Source organism: Elephas maximus, chromosome 12 (genome assembly GCF_024166365.1).
Source record: "Elephas maximus indicus isolate mEleMax1 chromosome 12, mEleMax1 primary haplotype, whole genome shotgun sequence".
NCBI lineage: Eukaryota > Metazoa > Chordata > Mammalia > Proboscidea > Elephantidae > Elephas > Elephas maximus.
Genome location: NC_064830.1, coordinates 41,768,669 through 41,790,239, shown reverse-complemented (window position 1 = coordinate 41,790,239; position 21,571 = coordinate 41,768,669). Strand labels below are relative to the sequence as shown.

General features: G+C 43.1%; 1 protein-coding gene across 7 annotated transcripts in view; it reads left to right on the top strand.

Annotated features, from left to right (window-relative positions):
• The window catches only part of ITSN2 (intersectin 2), a 198,015-nt gene that overhangs the window by 149,207 nt on the left and 27,237 nt on the right, over window positions 1-21,571 (top strand). For all 7 annotated transcript variants that reach the window (XR_007519542.1, XM_049902732.1, XM_049902733.1 and 4 more), the window contains 3 exons: window positions 10,173-10,294; window positions 14,282-14,388; window positions 15,484-15,667. Coding sequence is in view for 6 of the 7 variants with exons in the window: in XM_049902732.1 (XP_049758689.1) it covers window positions 10,173-10,294; window positions 14,282-14,388; window positions 15,484-15,667 (413 nt within the window). In the remaining variant the exon portion in view is untranslated. The remainder of the gene's footprint in view (window positions 1-10,172; window positions 10,295-14,281; window positions 14,389-15,483; window positions 15,668-21,571) is intronic.

The following is a 21,571-nucleotide window of genomic DNA, read 5'->3' as shown; positions in this document are numbered from 1 at the left end:
CTCTTGACCACACTCAATGCTGCTCTTCATTAACCAGGAGCTGCTGTTACTCCAAACCACAAATGCAGATCAGCCATCACTTAGGTAGAAATGAAAAGAGGCTAAAGAGAATTAACTGTTCTAAATGAATCCAGGGTCAAGTTATAGCACAAGGTACTAGGGACAACTGCCACTGTGATCCCTGTGCCCCCAGTTGTCATCTTTTAGCCACCATGAAACCAGAGTCAGGCAGTGCTATAGAATTAGTGCATCCTCAATCCAGCAGCCTGGGGCAAAGCATCCAATTATATAGTCATACCTGTTACCTGTTGCCGTTGCGTCGATTCCGATTCATAGTGACCCTATAGGACAGAGTAGAACTATCCCATAGGGTTTCAAAGGAGTGGCTGGTGGATTCAAACTGCCGACCTTTTGGTTAGCACCTGAGCGCTTAACCACTATACCACCAGGGCTCCTATGTAGTCATAAACAAATTGAAAATATGGGCTTTTTGATCTTACCACTGGAGAAGATTCAGGTTATAGCAGGCTGTTTAGTAACACTGAGGAAAAATGTACATGCATAGGAAACCCCTATTGCCCCAAGTCTGTAATAATCGGGCACTTTGAAATTGGCTATTAGATACAGGTACTAAGTACATGTGCAACAGACTGGAAGGGTTTGTAAGATATAAGGTGCCAGTCACATCATTTAGACATAAAAGCGTTAAAGGATAATACAAACCCTATTGACTTTTCAGGACTTTTGAGCAATTTGGCATTCAGAGTATCTTAAAGCCCTTTTTTCCTCTAGAATTCAGTTCAGCAAGTGTAATACCAGACCAGGTTTATACACGCTGTCCTCAGTGTTTTGCCTCAAATAGGATTGCAGCATAAGTACCATTTAAGGTGGCCTGGCATTTCAGAGTGTAAGACTTGAGTCAAGAGACCTTGATTTTAGGGACTTGGTAGCTCTAAATTCTGTGGTAAGATACTTAAGCACCAACCTTCAGATTCTCTATATACTTATATAGTAGAGGTCATAGTTGTATCAGTTATTCAGGAGATTGATCAGAGGTTGGAGAGCATTGTACACATGTTGGTAAGAGCTCTTTTTCTCATTAAGCTTGGAAGGCCTGTATTGGACAAACAAACTACTGTTACATGATATCTCTTCCTAATATTCTACATTCTGATTAACACGTTAATTCCCTCAGTTAAATCAGCGACATAACTCTGATGGGCCAGAAGGTGATATAAATATTAGCCTGAAATATTAACTGCTTTCAATTTTAAGAGGAAGAAGTCTGCACATCTGTCTACCGTTGGGAGGTCTTTGCCGTCTTTTAGGCTTATAACCTTTTCCTGTAGACTCAGAAATAAAAATAAGACCAATAACATTTTTCTTTATCCACTTGCATTGATCAACGGAGTTGCTTTCGGACGTTGTAGAATACTTCTATTTTCCGATGACCGAATATTTTGGCTCCTAATGGCCTACAGCAGTAGAACACACGTGAACTTCTTCTGTTTAAACTACCAACATAGCACCTGATGATGCAGAACTTGACAGGCATCAAAACAAACGAATTTACAAAATTGTTTAGGAATTAAATTTCAAAAAAAAAAAAATCACAAATTTCCATGGCTTCATGGTACCTGGCATGTACTTGGTACTCAGTAAATGTTTGCCAAGGCTATTCTTTTACGAAATAAAATACCTAGTAGACTTCTAGTGCCCTGATAAAACTTCAGTATCAAAGGCAGCCTTCTGAAAATACACACAGTTTAGCCATCTGGATTTCCTGTTAAAATCTAGTCTTTTCACTGAGCTTAAAGACAGTGAGACTGAGAACCATTATGTTATACTCTGCCTGTCTAATTTGGTCATACAAAGAATAGCATTGTTCAATGGTGTTGCTCTTCTCAGAATGGGCAAGGACTTTTCTGGACTTTATGACATAATCCAAACAAGCCCTCTTTGTATTTAGTCATCACAGATTGTCTTCTGTTCTTCACCTTTTGGAATCTTCCCAGATCTTTCTCTCTTCTCCTTTCTTAAGTGTCTCTCTTTTTTCTTCTTGTTCTTGAACAGAATGGTCGTTCCCAATTGTGGTGGGACACAAGCTTTTCTTAACTATTACTTGTAACTTGTTTATCAGTCTCAACATCCTCCCACAAGTATGGTTTTTTCCTCTGGAACTTATGACCTGATAGTAGCCATGATCTTTCATTTTCTTTCTTTCCCATTCCTCCTGTCTACCAGAAAGAACCTATCTGCCAGGAATTTTTCATCATTTTCTCCCACCGCCTATAGTTAATGTTGATGTCCCATTTCCTGCAGCTCAGTGTTAATCTGAGCGTATCCCATAATGTGTATTGAAAACCTACCATGTGTCAGGCACTGGGGGTATAGCAGATTATAAACAGACAAAAATTCTTGCCCTCTTGGAGCTGACATTTGAGTTGGAGGATATTTTCTCAACACCTTGAATGTAGTCCATTGTCTTCTGCCCTCTGTCTTCATATTGATTGTATGCAGCCAGTCTAGTTGTTCCTGTGTAGATATCCTACTTTTTTGTTTCTCTGTTTTAATAATTTCTTTTCCTGCTTTGTGTTCTGCAGTCTAGATACGGATTCATTTTTATTTTTTCCCAATCAGGAATCCTTATTTCTCTTGAATCTAAGGAGTCACATCTTTCACCAGTTCTAGAAAATTCTCAGCCATAATTCTCTATATTACCTCTCCCCATTCTTTCCATTCTCCCCACTTAAACTTCCATTAGATATATGTTGGACTTTGTCATTCTGTTCTCCATGTCCGTTAACCTCCATTGTATGTTTTGCATCTGTCTTTCTGTACTGCATTCTAAGTAATTTCTTCAGATCTGTTTTCAGGCTTATTAGTTATTTCCTCTGATATATTTAATCTTAATCTTCTACTTAATCTGTTAATTTATTATTTCCATGATGATATTTGTCTTTTTTTTTTTTTTTTCAATCTGCCTATTCTGTTTCTTTATAGACTCTTACTTTCTACTTACAGTTTTAAGGCCTTCATATATGTATTTAATAATTTAAACATTTTTTAATTGCTGTTGAGTCACCTCCGACTCCTGGCAACCTTGGATATAATAGAACTAAACATTGCCCATTCCTCCTGTGCCATCTTTTAACATACTTTTTGCATGCATAATCAAAAACCAAACCCATTGCCGTTGAGTCAGTTCTTCTCATAGAGACCCTATAGGACACAGTACAACAGCCCCATAGGGTTTCCAAGGAGTACCTGGTAGATTCGAACTGCCAACCTCTTAGTTAGCAGCTGAACGCTTAGCCATTGCGACACCAGAGCGCCTGAGTACATATTAAACATACTTATTTTATATCTCCTTTTGGATTTTATTCTCATTATCTTATGTTCTTGAGGTTCTAATCCTTGTTTTTTATTTATGGTGGATTTGCTCCTTGTTTTTTGTAATTTTTACTTTTAGTTCATCTTTAGTGAAACTTAGGTTTCCATGGAAATCCTATGGAACCAGGGTTGTGAGCATGACTCTCCAAACCAGTTGTACATTTTCTTTGGCAAAGCAGCCTGAGGGTTTCACCATCCAGGGACCAATCTTTGCCTTGACTTATCAGTTCAGGAATTCTTGGACTCCAAAATTTGTGTGCGGTGCAACCCCAGCATTTCCATTCTTTATCCAGCAGAGAGAAAAACTTTCTTATCATCTTACTGTACTTGTGGGAGGATTTTTTTCCTAGTCCGCTCTGTACTAAGGACACAGCCTTTGAGGCCTTTTTGCAGTATCTCAGTCCCAGTTCTCTGCCATTGTGGCACCAGGACCCCATCTCTAGTCCCTGTGTCGGCATTAAAACCCCGACCGTAGTCACTAGGACTGAGCTCCACCTTCCCCACCCAGGATAGCCATGATATCCCCCGCTCTGTTTTTCTTCACATTTTTTACCTGGAATTTCCTTTTCTGTCTTATAAGCAAAGATGAGCATATACATTTTACCAATCAAGTATTTCCAGCACTTTTTAGATATTCCTGAAAATGAGGGTTTATTATTATTACTACTATATTTTAGTTTACCACCTGTCTGGAAATGGCCAACAAAAAGTAGAAATTCTGCAATAAACCAAGTAAGTCGATAGCATTTTTTGGCTTCGGGCAGTGCTGTTTTTGTTGTTTTTAAGTTTGTATCAGTCAGAGTCTAACCAGAAAACAAGTAATTTGCATAGTAGAATACAGTCTTTAATGTGAGGACTGGCTTATATGGCGCCCTGGTGGCGCAGCGATTAAGAGTTGTGGCTGCTAACCAAAAGGTCGGCAGTTCGAATCCACCAGCCTTTCCTTGGAAACGCCATGAGGCAGTTCTGCTCTGTCCTGTAGGGTCAGTATGAGTCACAATTGACAGCAACAGGTTTGGTTTGTTTTTTGTTTTGTTTTGTTTTGGTTGGCTTATGTACTTGATAGTTGCACCCCCTGCTAGAAACAGCCCCAGGCAAAGAAAACAAACCAAACCCTTTGCTCTTGAGTTGATGCTGACTCATTGTTGCCCTAAAGGACAGAGTAGAGCTGCCCTTTAGGGTTTCCAAGGCCGTTATGGAAGCAGACTGCCATATCTTTTCTCCCGCGGAGTGACCGGTGAGTTTGAACTATTGACCTTTCAGTTAGCAACCAAGCACTTAACCACTGTGCCACCAGAGCTCCTTTGAGGCAGAGAAGGGTGGGGAGATACACCGACTTCCCCTTTCCTACTCTTCTGTCTCCTGCCAGTGCCTCTGCCCAGTGGCCAAACCTAGGCAGAAGCCAAAAACAGCCAATAGGGCTGGCCTCCTTGAACACAGCAGACTGCAGGGAAAAGGTAAGAAACAGATCTGGGGACTCATAGGCCCAGGACCAGCACAATATCTTAGCACATATCAAACACTTCCTGACCTTTAGTGGTGAAAACACTGTGCCAAGTTTGTATTACAGAACTGCTTAGACATAGTCCCTAACCTCCAGTGAGAGACACAGACACTAACTACGTACAGGTTAACTACGAGTTAGATTGTGTTACGTATTAAAATACAGGTGCAGACCAGCACAGATGAGCATATATATTTTATCAATCCCATATTTCCAGCACTTTTAGATGTTCCTGAAAGTGAGAGTTTATTATTATTACTACTGTTTTTAGTTCACCACCTATCTGGAAATGACCCACAAAAAGTAGAAATTCTGCAGTAAGCCAAGTGGAAACACAGAGGAGAGGCAGGTCTAGGGGAAAGTGAGACAGAGGGGTAGGAACGGCTCCCGCAAAGTAGTATCCTGTGAGCTGCACCTTGAAGGATGAGTTAAGATGGCCCTGTGTGGAGAAGGGGGCCACAGGCGGGAGAAACACAGGAGCAAAAAGCAGAGCCGAGGAAAGTGCCCACAATACCTGAAGACAGCCTAGGCCAGGTGGGGGTGCTAAAAGGTAGGTGGTACGGTCAAAGGGGAGGCTGGAAAGGCAGGCTGGGCTGGACTAGGGAGACTGGAACTGCTTGCTACTGAGTTAGGACTTTTTTTCTGCAAATAACAGGAAACCATTAAGCCTTTTGTGTAGGGAAGGAACGTATAAAAATATAGTGGCTGGCTTGAGGTGTTTAATGGAAATACAGTGCAGCCCACAAATGCAAGCTCCATATGTAATTTAAAATTTCCTAGTAGCTACATTTTAAAAAGTTAAAAAAAAAAAAAGATGAATTAGCTTTAACGATATGCTTTACTTAACCCATTATATTTGAAATGTTATCATTTCAGTATGTATCTAATATACCAAAAACCCATTGCTATTGAGTCGATTCCAACACATAGCGACCCTATAGGGCACAGTGAACTGCCTCACGGGGTTTCCAAGGCAGACTACCACATCTTTATCCCACACAGTAGCTGGTGGGTTTGAATCACTGACCTTTCTGTTAGCAGCCGAGTGCTTAACCACTCTGCCACCAGGGCTCCTGGTAATCAGTATAAAAATTATTAATGTGCTTTTTTACATTGCTTTTTGTACTAAGTCTTCAGAACCTCGTGTATTTTATACTTTCAGCACATATCAGCTTGGACTAGTCACATTTCAAGTGCTCGCCAGCCACAATTAGCTAATGGCTACTGTACTAGACAGTAAGTATGGAGTATGGCAAAGGGGTATAGTCTATCCACAAAACCATAATTCTTTAGTTCATCAAAAGGTTTTATACTACTCCCCCACCCCCACCCCCGCAAAAAAAGGGGGGAGTTTGTGGTCAAATAAGTGTTGGGAACACTGGATTAATCAAATTAAACAGGTTTCCTTATGCAGGATTTCTCCGAACCTACTATGCAAATATGCACTGTGACCCTACAAGAGAAACGCACAATCCGTAACATTATCCAGGTTGATTTGACCATACAGGACAGGGATGCTGGGAACGTGTTTAGGTACTTGCTGGCTTAGGGGAAGCAGAGAGCCCGGAGACAGGCAGAGATACAGAAGGACACCCCAGCAAGAGGAGAGTCCAAAGGCTGAGGGGGGAGTAGAGTCTCACCAGCAGTGTCAGTTATTCCTATTATTATTATTTTTTTTTTATTGAACTTTAGATGAAGGTTTACAGAACTAGTTTCTCATCAAACAGTTAGTACACACATTGTTGTATGACATTGGTTAACAACCCCACGACATGTCAACACTTTCCTTTCTCAACCCTGGGTTCCCTATTACCAGCTTTCCTGTTCCCTTGTACCTTCCAGTCCCCGCCCCAGGGCTGGTATGCCCATGTAGTCTTGTTTTGTTCCATGGGCCTGTTCAATCTTTGGCTGAAGGGTGAACCTCAGGAGTGGCCATATTACTGAGCTGAAAGGGTGTGCGGAGGCCATACTCTCAGGGTTTCTCCAGTCTCTGTCAGGCCAAGTCTGGTCTTTCTTTTTGAGTTGGAATTTGTTCTACATTTTTCTCCAGCTCTGTCCGGGACCCTCTATCGTGATCCCTGTCAGAGCAGTTGGTGGTGATAGCTGGGCACCATCTAGTTGTACTGGACTCAGTCCGGCAGAGGCCGCGGTAGATGTGGTCCATTAGTCCTTTGGAGTAATCCTTCCCTTATGTCTTTAGTTTTCTTCGTTCTTCCTTGCTTCCGAAGGGATGAGACCAGTGGAGTATCCTAGATACCTGGCCACTCACAGACTTTTAAGACCTCAGATGCTACTTACCAAAGTAGAATGTAGAACATTTTCTTTATAAACTCTATTACGCCAATTGAGCTAGATGTTCCCTGAGACCATAGTGCCCCCAGCCCTCGCCCCAGCAATTTGGTCCCTCAGGGAGTTTGGATGTGTCTGTGGAGCTACCATGGCCCTGCCTTGTACAGGCTGTGCTGGCTTCCAGTATTGTGCACTGTCTTACCAACTTCACCAAAATTGCCACTTATTTTTTTTTATTAAGTGTTTTTCCATCCCCGTCCCTCCCCTCCCTCGTAACTATCAAAGATTGTTTCTTTTTGTATATAAACTTTTTCATGAGTTTTTACAGTAGTGGTCTCATACAGTATTTGTCCTTTTGCGACTGATTTCACTCAGCATAATGTCCTCCAGATGTATCCATGTTATGTGATGCTTCACAGATTCATAATTGTTCTTTAGCGTTGCGTAATACTCCATTGTGTGTAGGTACCACAGATTGTTTATCCATTCATCTGTTGATGGGCATCTAGGCTGCTTCCATCTTTTTTGCTATTGTGAACAATGCCACACTGAACATGGGCGTGTATATATCTATTTGCATGACGACTCTTATTTCTCTAGGATATAATCTTAGGAGTGGGACTGCTGGATTATGTGGTATTTCTATTTCTAGCTTTCTAAGGAAGCGCCCTATCATCTTCCAAAATGGTTGTATCATTTTGCATTCCCACCAGCAGTGCATAAGAATTCCAGTCTCCCCACAGCCTCTCCAACATATGGTATTTTCTGTTTTATTGATTCGTGCCAGCAATGCCAGGGTGAGATGGTATCTCATTGTGGTTTTGATTTGCATTGCTCTGATGGCTAGATATCGTGAGCATTTCCTCATGTGTCTGTTGGCCATTTGAGTGTCTTCTTTGCTGAAGTGTCTGTTCATTTCCATTGCCCATTTTTAAATTGGGTTATTTGTCTTTTTGTTGCAGAGATGTTGGATTTTCTTATAGATTTTAGAGATTAGACCTTTTTTTTTTTTAATTTTGGTGAAAATATACACAGCAGAACATATACCCATTCATCAGTTTCTACACGTTCAATTCAGTAACATTGGTTATGTTCACTTTTCCTGAACAGATAAAGAGGCTGATGCTTGTGGGTTTTAATGTAAACCATGGTTTCCCAAAGTGGAATACACATATCCTGAGGATGCCCAAGGCAGTGGTACAAAAACAGTGTCCAGATGAGCTCCTTTTATCTTATCGCTATTTGTTTATTTTAGTGACTATTAGAAGAAACATAATCAGCACATCAAGTCCATGATTTTACAGATATTTAATCTCAAACATTTCAAGAAAAAAAATGAAGTAAATAAAAGTAGAGATGGGTGTGGCAAAAATCTTGAAAGTAGAATGTTCCATGACCAAGGTTTAGAAAACACTAGTGTAAGAGGCATGGTAATCTTAGAAACTGTCCTGATTGCGTTCATCCCAGTCCCCTGGTAACTTGACAGTCTCGGGGGCACTGGATTTATTATGATCAAGACCGTTAACGTCTGGTGTCTGGCCATCACATTTCCCCTTGCTACCCAATAACTTTGTCAACCAGACATCTATATTAGCTTTACTGATTCAAAACGCTCACTCATTCCCTCAGTTCTCCCTGGCAGAACAGAATGAAATGCAGTCCCCAGAAAAGCATGATGATTTTGAACATGACAGTGGTACCATGACCTCTTCTCGGTAACACCACACATAATCTGCCTCATTCATTGCCTTTTCATAGTGCGAGTAGTTTGTCAAAACTGTTGGCTACACAGAAAAAAAAAAAACAAAAAACAGAACTACCTGTAAGCCTGGATCTATGCAAAATGTACAAAAATGCTAAGAAAATCAGAAAGAGAAACCCTCTTTAAAAGCCCTCCACTCCAGCCAGTCTGATCCTTGCGTTTTCTCCTCCATGACTTTGTTCCATCCCACTACCAGTGACACGTCTAGGTCCCTCAGAACATTCCTCATCCTCCAAGGCCCTACTCAGGGCTGCACCTTCTTCCTGAGCCCTTCCTGATTTCCTCAGCTGAAAGCGATATTCTGTACTTCCTCCGTCTCCTCTCTCCCATGCTTCCAGCACATAGCACTTGCTGCCTTGTAGCATAGCTTGCTGGGTACCTCCCTGCTTCGGCCTTTTGCCTGAGGAAGGGCTTCTTGAGGTATCCTCTTGTCACTATCCATAAGGCAAGCCCTCTGCCCCTTGCTGAATAGTTTTTGGATTATATCACTTCAGCTATGGTGTGCCTGTAAATTGACCCAGAGTGAATGTGGTATCTCCCACACTGAGGCGAGGCTGCTTGTGACGTCCCTCAAAATCACGTGTGGCCTTAGGTACACCTGCAGTGTATCTAAAATCAGGAGTGCTTTATTCAAGTGGGTTACCAATGCTGTGCACCTGCTATTTTCAATTTAATTCTATTTACTTTGTTTTGATTTTTTAATGCCAGGCCTGGCCAGCATTTTAAAAATATAAATTGATTCTATTGATCTACCTACGACTCATGACTTACCTTTTGGAAAACGCTGGTCTGGCGCGTTTGATTCATTTAGTCATTTTAATAACTTGGAAAGTGTCTTGAGGTGGTGAGAATAGCATAGTTTCTTCACAGCTCAGCTGAGGCTGGGGTCTGGGACCCCCATTCCTGAGTTTTCTCTGTTCAGATGGCAGTTTTGACCACATCGAGGCCACATCTAAAAACCCCTGGGTCTGTCATTACTACTCAGAAAAAAAAAATTAGGACCACGTTGAAGTGCTACATCATTCGTTTGCTGCTTTAGAGCACTAAACAGCAGTCATTAAGCACGCGTGAGCTGCTGCGCCCCAGATGTCAGCAATGCTCTTTTAAAAACTGTGTCCTTCATGCAAGGCAACATTTACAGACCCAGCCCATCTGCTGGTAACATCTGTTTTCTACAAAGAAGACTAAAGTAGTATTCTAACCCTCTACCCTGTCTTTCCGTAGGGTGTGCTGATCTCCAAACCCTGGACACCATGCAGCCAGTTGAGAGGAAGAGGCAGGGCTACATTCACGAGCTGATCCAGACCGAAGAGCGGTACATGGATGACCTTCAGCTCGTCTTAGAGGTGAGGGTGAGCACCTAGCCACTGAGGAACACTGCTGTCGCCACAGGAGAAGGGTGTCATCCAGGGGCTGCTTCCACCCAGAGGCAAAGCGAGGGCTCACGTTCGATGTGTGTATTCACAAGTAGTGAGGGGAAATATTGTCCCCAAATGGCTTTCTCTGCCCATTGGATAATGTTTAAAGATTTAAAGTCTTTAATCAGGATATCAGAAACCCTGGTGGCGTAGTGGTTAAGAGTTTGGCTGCTAAGCAAAAGGTTGGCAGTTCAAATCCACCAGATGCTCCTTGGAAACCCTATGGGACAGTTCTACTCTGTCCTGTGAGGTCACTATCAGTCAGAATCAACTCGACAGCAACAGATCGGATTTTAATCAGGATAGCAGAGCCCTGGTGGCACAGTGGTTAAGGGCTTGACTCCAATGGAAAGGTCAGTGGTTGAAATCCACCAGCCACTCCGCAGGAGAAAGATAGTCTGCTTCCATAAAGATTACAGCCTTGGAAACCCCATGGGGCAGTTTTGCTCTGCCCTATAGGGTCACTATGAGCTGGAAATCACTCACAGCAACAACAATAATCAGGACGTCAGCTCTTCTCCCAGATGTGGTCATTCAGAGTGGAAAAGAGAGAACAGAGGCAGGCAGATGCCTAGGATGGGCGTGGTAGAAGCCCCATAAAGGAAGGGCGAGGGTGTAAGTTGGGTGTGAGGGCACTAGAGCAAGCTTTGTCTACCTCAAAGCTTAGCCAAAGCCAGACTGCACTTAGACTGCTCTTTTTACAGCTGGGGTTTTCGTAGCTTTGATCTTGCCAGAGACGTGGTGAAGCAGTGAACGTGCTCACTCGATGTTTGTGTCAGTTTGGGAAACCAAATAGTGAAATAGTTCCCAAATGTCACTTACTGTTTATGTTTGTGCCTGTTAATGTCACTGGTGGCCTCAGAGCTGACGGCAGCTGTCCTCGTTTAGAGTAGCATTTAAAATGATTTGTGTTTGAGTGAACAAAATAAGACTTCTATTATACTTTTGTTTCCAAGGCCTTTAGTTCCCATTAAATTTGCTAAGGCCCTCTGGTGAAAAGAGCAGTTAAATAAATAAACCAGGTGAAGAGAACAGGTGTCCCCATCCAGGCCCAGCAGGTGCAACATATACCTGGGCGTGACCTCACTAGCAGCACGGAGCAGAGGTTTTGTCCTTCTGCGTCTGCCTCCCTGCTTCGTTCTCCACTCTAAATGCAAGCCTGGGATATCCAGACCCAGAATACACGTCCCTCTCACATGTACACTATACTGCAGTTCCCTGTTGATGATGTCTATCTCCCCCTACCCCCCGCCCCAAGGCTGCGAGCTCCTTGAGAGCAGGGACTGTGTATCCTTAATCCCCAAAATGCAGTTTGGCCCTTGTAGACCTTCCTGTAAATGCAGAATGGATTAGGTGTGTTTATGTCTGTATTTCTCTGCCCAGAGCAGATGGCCTAGAGAAATGCCCGTTTTTTTTTAGCCCCATAAAGTAGTTATGGAGCCCTGGTGGTGCAGTGGTTAAGAGCTCAGGCTGCTAACCAAAAGGTCAGTTCGAATCCAACAGCTGCCCCTTGGAAACCCTATGGGGCAGTTCTACTCTGTCCTGTAGGGTCATTATGAGTTGGAATTGACTCGATGGCAATGAGATTGGCAATGAGATTGGGTTTAAAGTAGTCATGGTGACCCCATGTGTTAAACAGAGTAGGACGGCTCCCCAGGGTTTTCTTGGCTGTAATCTTTACAGAAGCAGATTGCCAGCCTTTTCTTCTGTGATGCCACTGGGTAAATTTGAACCACCAACCTTTAGTAGTCAAGTGTATCAACTCAACAGCAATTGGTTTTGATTTTTTGTTTTAAAAGTAGTCAGCTCTGGTTAGATTCCAATCCCTATGGACTGTAAATGAGTATGAAGGTATCTATCACACTAGCACAGAGGCGAGTGCTAGCCTTACCTCAGGCTAGTCAATGTGACCACTTGGGACGTTGGTTATACCCACTCTGCCCACCTCACAGATGCTCTGAGGGACAGGGAGTCACGTCAGGGTCAGGGTTTATGGTGAAAAGCACTGTACACAGGTAAGGCATTCTCATTACTGTCCCCATGGAAATTCCCAGAGGACTGAACCACCTATTGACTTCTGCATACCTCACAGAACCTAGCACAGAGCAGGTAAACGGTTGATGAATAAAGAGTCATGTAAATTAACGAGTGAATAAAAGGGCAGATCAACACCCAAATACTTTTGCTATCCTTCAGTAGCAACCTCACAGCAGAGCGGCAGTCTTTCCAGGGCCCACTCTCATAGAAATGTCCTGATGTCCCAAGTCCAATTTTGGAACTGAAGGGGTTCAGAGTGGGTCCAGTTCATATCACTTTTCTCTGAATCCTCCTTTGAATCCATGTTCAGCCAACTCTGTAAACATTAATCGAAAGCCTACCATGTACAAAGCACTGTGTTAGACATGAACAGAGATAGAAGAGAAAGCTCCTGCCCTCGAGTTCACAGTCATGTTGGAGAGAGACAGGTGAAGTACAGTGAGGTAAGAGCAGGGAGGGAGGAGAACTCAGGTGCTTTGGGAGCCTAGAGAAAGGGGGCCCACCCGGCCAGGAAGGAGAGGTCAGGCAGGGCTTCCTGGTTAAGCTTATGCTGAGATTTGAAGGACAAGGACAGCTCTGTCAGGAAGAGGAAATAGAAATGCAAAGGTATGTTCAAAGGGAAGTTAGGGACCTACTGGGAGTCTAGCGTGGCTAGAGTATCCAGTACTTGAGGGTAAGGCTGGTGAGGCCAGCAAGGGGTCAATCACACAGGCCTTTGGAACCTCATAAGGAGTTTGCATTTTATCTCCCAGCCTGGGGAGCCTTCGAATGAGTTTCTTAAAGAGAGGGACATAGCCATGTGTATTTTAGAAAGATCACATCCAAGAAGGGCTGTCTCTGATAACTTCATTATTTCCTTAAGGCTTTTAAGTCATTTCCTAAGACTCCTGGTTGTTTAGTGGAAACTTGGACTTAGAATCAAAAAGACTTGAGTTTTAGTTCTGGCTTCGTGTATTGTAGCTTTGTGACCCTGAGCAGTTCACTCTGAGCCTTTATTTCTTCATAAATCAGTTGGGGATAATAATACCTGACTTAGCTTCACCTACATTAACTATGGAGGTAATTTAGAAAACACAACACACCCATGCTCACTCACACACGAGTATACACACATGCCTGTCTGTACATGTCAGCGCTTTGTAAATTCTTAAGTTCTATAGAATACAGAAGGGAGCCCTGGTGGTGCAGTGGTTAAGCCCTTGGCTGCTAAGCAAAAGTTTGGCAGTTCAAATCTACCAGTCACTTTGAAGGAGAAGGATGTGATAATCTGCTTCCATAAAGAGTACAGCCTTGGAAACCTTAGGGGGCAGTTCTACTCTGTCTTATAGGGTCACTATGACTTGGAAGCAACTTGATAGCAACAGGTTTTGGTTTCAATATGGAATACAGATGTAGGGTGTTATTAATTCCCCTTCAATTAGCCAGCCCTCTGAAATCCACATCTGTGTGGTGGTTGGTCTTGGGAGCAGCACAAGCCATTGCTCCATTTCACTCAGTGAACTTCTCAAGGACGATCTCCAGAGCTCTGAGGCTCTCGGCCTGACAGCAGCCATGCTTCCTAGACTCTGAGGCCCTACAGTGTGTGGGTGCTCCGTGGTTCTGTTTCATCTCCACAGCATCCCTGTGAGACAGGGCATGAGAATCGCCACTTACTGAGGAGAATACTGAGTTTGCCCTCAGAATCAGTCTTGATCAGAGCCCCAGTAGCAAAAAGTAGGGAACAGTACAGTTTAAAATATTGGAATCATAAATATGTTTATTTAGAAATACCGTGATCCTATTAGGATTAGACCAAGTACGGGATAAGTGTTCATACTTAAGGTAACTTATTTCATTTCATACTTAAGCTAACTTATTTCATTTGTGTTTTGAATTTAGGTTTTCCAGAAACGAATGGCGGAGTCAGGCTTTCTTGCTGAAGGAGAAATGGCCTTGATCTTTGTTAACTGGAAAGAGCTCATCATGTCCAACACCAAGTTGCTGAAGTGAGTCTCGAGTGTCACCTGTCCTGACACCAGGCACTTCGACCCGCATCACTCTCTGCAGGGAACTATTGAGTGAAGGAATTTCCAGCTATTTACTGCTCCCTTAGGGTTTTTAATTTTATTTTCATTTTATGAATTTCCTTGGAACTATAAAATACATAATTATTAAAGAAAGTGAAGAGATATAACAAAGAAAATACTTTGATTAAACAAAGTAAAAATTAACTCAGGAAAGAAATACTATATTAACTTATTATTTTAAGCTGTAAAATGTACTAGAATCTGGAAGCAGGGTAGAGTCAGAAGAGAAGCTACAGCTCATGGCCCAGACTACTTCGTCAGTCTTCTAAGTCCCCATGTGGAATTCCATTCCTGGACTGATTTTCCGTCCCTCAGGCCTGTGAGGACAGAGTCTGGAGGGAAGCCTCCACAGTCACAGCTCTGGCCGCATCTCTACCCTCCTTGGTGCTCAGCGGAGGGTGCTCAGCGGCTCGCCTAAGGACAGCCCGCTCATCTCAGCACCACACCTGACCTCCGCTGGCTCCTCTGCTTTTTTCCCCCAACATATTTCCTTCTCGGTTCAGCTGAGAGCAAGTTAGAATTTTCCAAAAGAAATTTTGCTGAGAAACTAAGATGAAACCAAAACAATTCCAAAGGCCTAGAAACACCCAGGAAACCTGGTGGTGGGGTGGTTAAGAGCTATGGCTGCTAACCAAAAGGTCAGTAGTTCAAATCCATCAGCCGCTTCTCAGAGACCCTATGGGGGCAGTTCTGCTGTGTGCTGTAGGGTCGCTATGAGTTAGAATCAAGTTGATGGCAATAGGTTTGGTTTTTTGGGTTTTTTGGGGTAGAAACATGCAAGTCTATAGAATTCATTTTCTTATTCTTCTTTGTCAATATTTGACTCAGGTTGGCTTGGCCAGAACAGCTTTCAGCCTAAGCTGCCTGCTCTTCCTTTCCACCTTTCTCTCCCAGCACCAGAGGTTTTTATGTAACTCATTGATCATCACTGCCTTTAGCCTTTCACGGTAATCCATACTTCATTTACCAAGGACATTTGCTTACAAACAAAATGAGAGTGTGTGTTGGTTGCAGGGCCTTGCGGGTTCGGAAGAAGACAGGAGGTGAGAAGATGCCTGTGCAGATGATCGGGGACATCCTGGCGGCCGAGCTCTCCCACATGCAGGCTTACATCCGCTTCTGCAGTTGTCAGCTGAATGGGGCAGCCCTGTTACAACAGAAGACAGATGAAGACACGGACTTCAAAGAGTTTTTAAAGGTGATTCCATTCAGGGCTTCACAGATATCTATGCAGGCATAGTAGATAGGCAGCTCCTTTCTGGGCCAGGAGGCAGGGGTACACTAGCACGGTGGAGAATCTCAGCAATGGAGAAGGGTATCCCCATGTGTTTCCAAAGGAAACACACATATGACGAGTTTTCTGATTCTTTTGTGTTGCCTTTGGTGTTGATCTGATTTTTCTCGACTCTGGGACCATGGTTTTGCCCATCTAATAAAAAAAAAAAAAAATAGCAAAGTGTTTTTTGTTTTTAAGCTTACCTTTTTTTTTTATAGGGTTGATATGACTCGGAATTGACTTGACGGCAGTGGGTTTGGTTTTGTTCTTTTTTATAGGGTCACTATGAGTCTGAATCGACTCGATGGCAACAGGTCTGGGTTTTTTTTTTTGTTGTTGTTTTTTGTGCCTACTTAAATCAATTGTCTTACACTCCCAAAGAAATATCCAGAAGGGCATTTTCTTAATTTTTAAAGTTGTATTTATTTATAACCACCTTATTCCAGAACGAATATAAAATATTATACTTAAGTGTATACAATGCAACAAGACAAAATAAAAATTTTAAATGTATGAGTAAAATGAGACAAAAGGAAATGAGAGTAGGATAAAAACGATGACACCAGGAATTAGGATAATACATAAAATACACATCTTGTGGTCCTCCGAGTATACTAGAGGTGTGCCACAAACATCATCACAGCTTTTCAGAAACCAATGAGAAGAGGAGGAAATGGTTGGTTCCATGGTGCCATGTTTATAAATGAAAAGCAAACAGTTGATATGGAAAAGTAAAGCTGTTACTGTACTCAGAAAGAGAACACTAGATATAATGAATAACATCCTTCTAGTAATCAACAATATCCTATAGCAATACATCAATGAGATCTTATAGAATGTCGGATTTTGAGAAGCCATTTTCTTTGATGTTGTTTGGTAATAGAAACTTTTATTACAAGTATTAAAATGGGGAATGAAAGGAAAATATGTTTTCTTCCTTTTTTATACCTTTCATTTTTTTACTCATGAAAATACTGTATATCAGGATCTATTATACAGTCACAGCCCTATGACTTAAAAGTAATTGCATCCTTTTAATATTTTTATTATAAAAATAATGAAAATAATTAAGCATAAAATATAAGCTGTTTAGATAGAAGACAAAAATTCCAAAAGGAAAATGGAGGAAGCAATAAAGAGCACAAATGGTATCAATATATCCAAGAAATGACGCACAGAAAGTAAACTAATAAAATAGAATCCTGGTAAATAAGGAAGAAGCACAAACAAGTAGAAACAAGAACAGATACAAAAATATTTCTTAAATGATATGGGTATATTCAAAAGTATATGCTAATAAGTGAGAAAACATTAATAAAATTTGTAATTTATTAAAATTAGAATAAGAAATAGAAAATCTGAAGATACTGTTAACTAAGGAAAAAATGGAGAAAATCACCCTAAAAGAGGGCTGGGGACCATAGTCTCAGGGGACATCTAGGTCAACTGGCCTAACAGTTCATAAAGAAAATATTCTATATCCTACTTCGGCAAGTAGCATCTGGGGTCTTAAAAAGCTTTCAAGCAGCCATCTGAGATACATCTATTGGTCCCATCCCATCCGGAGCAAAGAAGAATAAAAAAAACAAAGACAAGGAAAATATTAGTCCAGAGGACTAACAGACCACATGAACCACAGCCTCCACCAGCCTGAGCCCAGAAGAACTAGATGGTGCACAGCTACCCCCACCAATGGCTCTGACAGCAATCACAATACAGAGTCCTGGACAGAGTGGAAGAAAAATGTAGAATAAAATTCAGATTCACAAAAAATGACCAGACATACTGATCTGTCAGAGACTGGAGGAACTCCCAAGACTATGGCCCCCAAACACTCTGTAACCCAGAACTGAAGCCTCTCCTGAAGTCCACCTTTCAGCCGAAGATTATACAGGCCTGTCAGACAAACAGTAACACATGTGAGGAAACTGCTTCTTAGTTCGATCAAGTGTATGAGACCAAACGGTCAACACCTGCCCAAAAGCAAGGACAAGAAGGCAAGAAGGGACAGGACAATGGATGAATGGACACGGAGAACCTGCGGTGAAAAGGGAGAAAAGTGTTGACACATTGCGGGGATTGCAACCAATGTCACAAAACAATTTGTGTGTAAATTTTCGAATGAGAAACTAATTTGCTCTGTAAACTTTCACCTAAAACAATAAAATTGAAAAAAAAAAAAATCACCCTAAAAGAGGCGCTGGCCTCATTTGAAGTAATTAGTGGCGAATTCTTTCCAATTATAAAGGACTAGATTGTTGCATATTATAAAAACTGTTACAGATTATAGAAAAAAATAGGAAGTCTGCCTATTCCATTCTATAAGGCAAAAGTGGTCCTGACCCCAAGGCTTGTTTTTGTTTTTAATTAAAAATGAAAAAAGTTATAACCCCATATATTTTACACATTATAGTTGTTGAAATGGCAAATGTTTGATTACATATATATTTATCACAATAAAAAAATTGAGATAACAATGAATAAAATTAAACATTACATTAAAAGAAGAGTCTTTCATAACTAAATAGGATTATCCCAGGAGGCAACATCCTGTCATCATGCGTAGAACAAAATAGGGTACAGACTGTGATTACCAGGTAGGAATCTAGCTCCACCCAGTCCCATTGTGTAATCTGTGGCAAGTGACCTAACACATGGGTGCCTGCAGTCCCCCATCTGTGTGCCAGAGATAATCAGAGAATGCTTTTAAATTGCACAGAGACTAAGGAGCCCTGGCATTGCAGTGGTTAAGTGCTGAGCTGCTAATGGAGAGGTTGGCATTCGAACCCCCCAGTGGCTCACGGGAAAAAGACCTGTCCATATGCTTCTGTAAACATTACAGCCTAGAAAGCTCTAGGGGCAGTTCTAGTCTTTCATTTGGAGTCACTATGAGTTGGAATCGACCCAATGGCACTCAACAACAACAACAGCAGAGGGACTGGCAGACAGTAAACATGGAATAAATGCTAGTTATACTTACCTTTCTTATGGTCAACTCAATCAAGGGTGCAAAAATGGCTCAATAGAAGGCACCAACGACAGAACACTTCAATTGGTGACAGTGGTGAGGGACAAGAGTTGTTGTTAGGTATTGTCAAGTCAGTTTGACTCATACCCACCCACTGCCATCGAGTCAATTCCAACTCATAGCGACCCTATAGGCACAGAATAGAACTGCCCATAGACTTTCCAAGGAGCGCTGGCAGATTCAAACTGCTGCCTTTTGGTTAGCAGCCGTAGCACTTAACCACTACGCCACCAGGGTTTCCATTTGACTCATAGCAACCCTATATTGAACAGAATGGAACACTGCCTGGGTCCTGCATCATCCTCACAATCATTGCTACGTTTGAGCCCATTTTTGCAGCCACTGTGTCAATCCATCTCATTGAGGGTTTTCCTCTTTTTCGCTGAGCCTCTACTTTACCAAGCATGATGTCCTTCTCCAGGGACTTGTCCCTCCTGGTAACATGTCCAAAGTACGTGAGACAAAATCTCACCATCCTAGCCTCCAAAGAGCATTCTGGCTGCACTTCTTCCAAGACAGATTTCGTTCTTCTGGCAGTCCATGGTATATTCAATATTCTTCACCAACACCAGGGATAAGGGAGTTCCCTCAAAAGAACTGGGAGAGGCGGGGCCAAGATGGCGGACTAGGTGGACGCTACTGCGGATCCCTCTTGCAACAAAGACTCGGAAAAACAAGGGAATTGATCACATACATAACAATCTACGAACTCTGAACAACAAGCACAGACTTAGAGACGGAAAACGAACAAATACGGGCAGGCAGCGACCATTTTCAGAACTAGGAGCCAGCATACCAGGCAGGTGACCTTCGGAGCCCTATCTGGGGCAGAGCCCAGGGGGGCAGACGGCACAGAAGGGGGGCCCAGCCCTTCCCCCCCGAACCCATCCCGGGAGGAAGTCTAGCTGGTTGGCGCGGGCGGCATAGCGGCGCAGCCGGAGGGAGAAGCACCCGGGAGGCAGTGACTGATCTGGGAGTGGGGAGAACAGCATCCCAGCTGGGGAGCCGTCCCGCCGGGAGTTTGGCGGGAAGCAGGCGGGGCGCGAGCGGGGGGGGGGGTCAGCTATATTTCCCTAAAGCGACCCCGGAGCGGGGCCCACACGTTCGTGCGGGGAGACGCACACCCAGTCCGCGCATGTGGCGCACCAGAGGGAGAAGTCCCCGGGAGGAAGTGACTGGTCTCGGAGCGGGGAAAGCAGCGTCCCACTGGGGGTGCCGTCCCGCTGGGATTTGGGCACGTGCGCGGGCGGGGCGTGAGCGCGGGGTCCAATTTTATTACCCTGAATTGACCCAGGGGGCGGGCCCACCTGGTTGTGCAGGTGACGCCCACCCAATTCGTGCATGTGGTGCGGCGCTCTGGAAGGGGAAGTCCCCGGGAGGAAGTGACTGGTCCCTGAGCGGGGAAAGCAGCGTCCCAGCCGGGAGTCGTCCCGCTGGGATTTGGGCGCGCACGCGGGCGGGGCGTGACCGCGGGGTCCAATTATATTCGCCTGACTAGACCCTGGGGGCGGGCCCACTCGTTCGTGCGGAAACGCCCACCCAGTTCGCGCGAGCAGTGCCGTGCACCGGAGGGAGAAGTCCCCGGGAGGAATTGACTGGTCTCGGAGCAGGGAAAGCAGCGTCCCAGCTGAGGACCCGTCCCGCCTGGATTTTGGCGGAAGGGGGCGGAGCGTGAACGTGGTGTTCAGCTCTATATTCGGTGGTGCTACACTCCTAGCTCTCTGATCCTTCCCCCACCCTCCCCAGGCGGCTCCATTAACATCCGAATACCCGGAGCCAGAGGGAGAATTCAGATAGGGATCTGACTGCATTTTTTTTTAGCTGATTACCTGGAAAATCTAGTTTCCCAGTGATGGCTTGGAGACAGCAGTCCATATCAAACCACATAAAGAAACAGACCATGACAGCTTCTCCAACCCCCCAAACAAAAGAATCAAAATCTTTCCCAAATGAAGATACAATCCTGGAATTATCAGATACAGAATATAAAAAACTAATTTACAGAATGCTTAAAGATATCACAAATGAAATTAGGATAAATGCAGAAAAAGCCAAGGAACACACTGATAAAACTGTTGAAGAACTCAAAAAGATTATTCAAGAACATAGTGGAAAAATTAATAAGTTGCAAGAATCCATAGAGAGACAGCATGTAGAAATCCAAAAGATTAACAATAAAATTACAGAATTTGACAACACAATAGAAAGTCAGAGGAGCAGACTCGAGCAATTAGAATGTAGACTGGGACTTCTGGAGGACCAGGGAAACAACACCAACATAGCTGAAAAAAAATCAGATAAAAGAATTAAAAAAAATGAAGAAACCCTAAGAATCATGTGGGACTCTATCAAGAAGGATAACTTGCGAGTGATTGGAGTCCCAGAACAGGGAGGGGGGACAGAAAACACAGAGAAAATAGTTGAAGAACTCCTGACACAAAACTTCCCTGACATCATGAAAGACGAAAGGATATCTATCCAAGATGCTCATCGAACCCCATTTAAGATTGATCCAAAAAGAAAAACACCAAGACATATTATCATCAAACTTGCCAAAACCAAAGACAAACAGAAAATTTTAAAAGCAGCCAGGGAGAAAAGAAAGGTTTCCTTCAAGGGAGAATCAATAAGAATAAGTTCAGATTACTCAGCAGAAACCATGCAGGCAAGAAGGGAATGGGACGACGTATACAGAGCACTGAACGAGAAAAACTGCCAACCAAGGATCATATATCCAGCAAAACTCTCTCTGAAATATGAAGGCAAAATTAAGATATTTACAGATAAACACAAGTTTA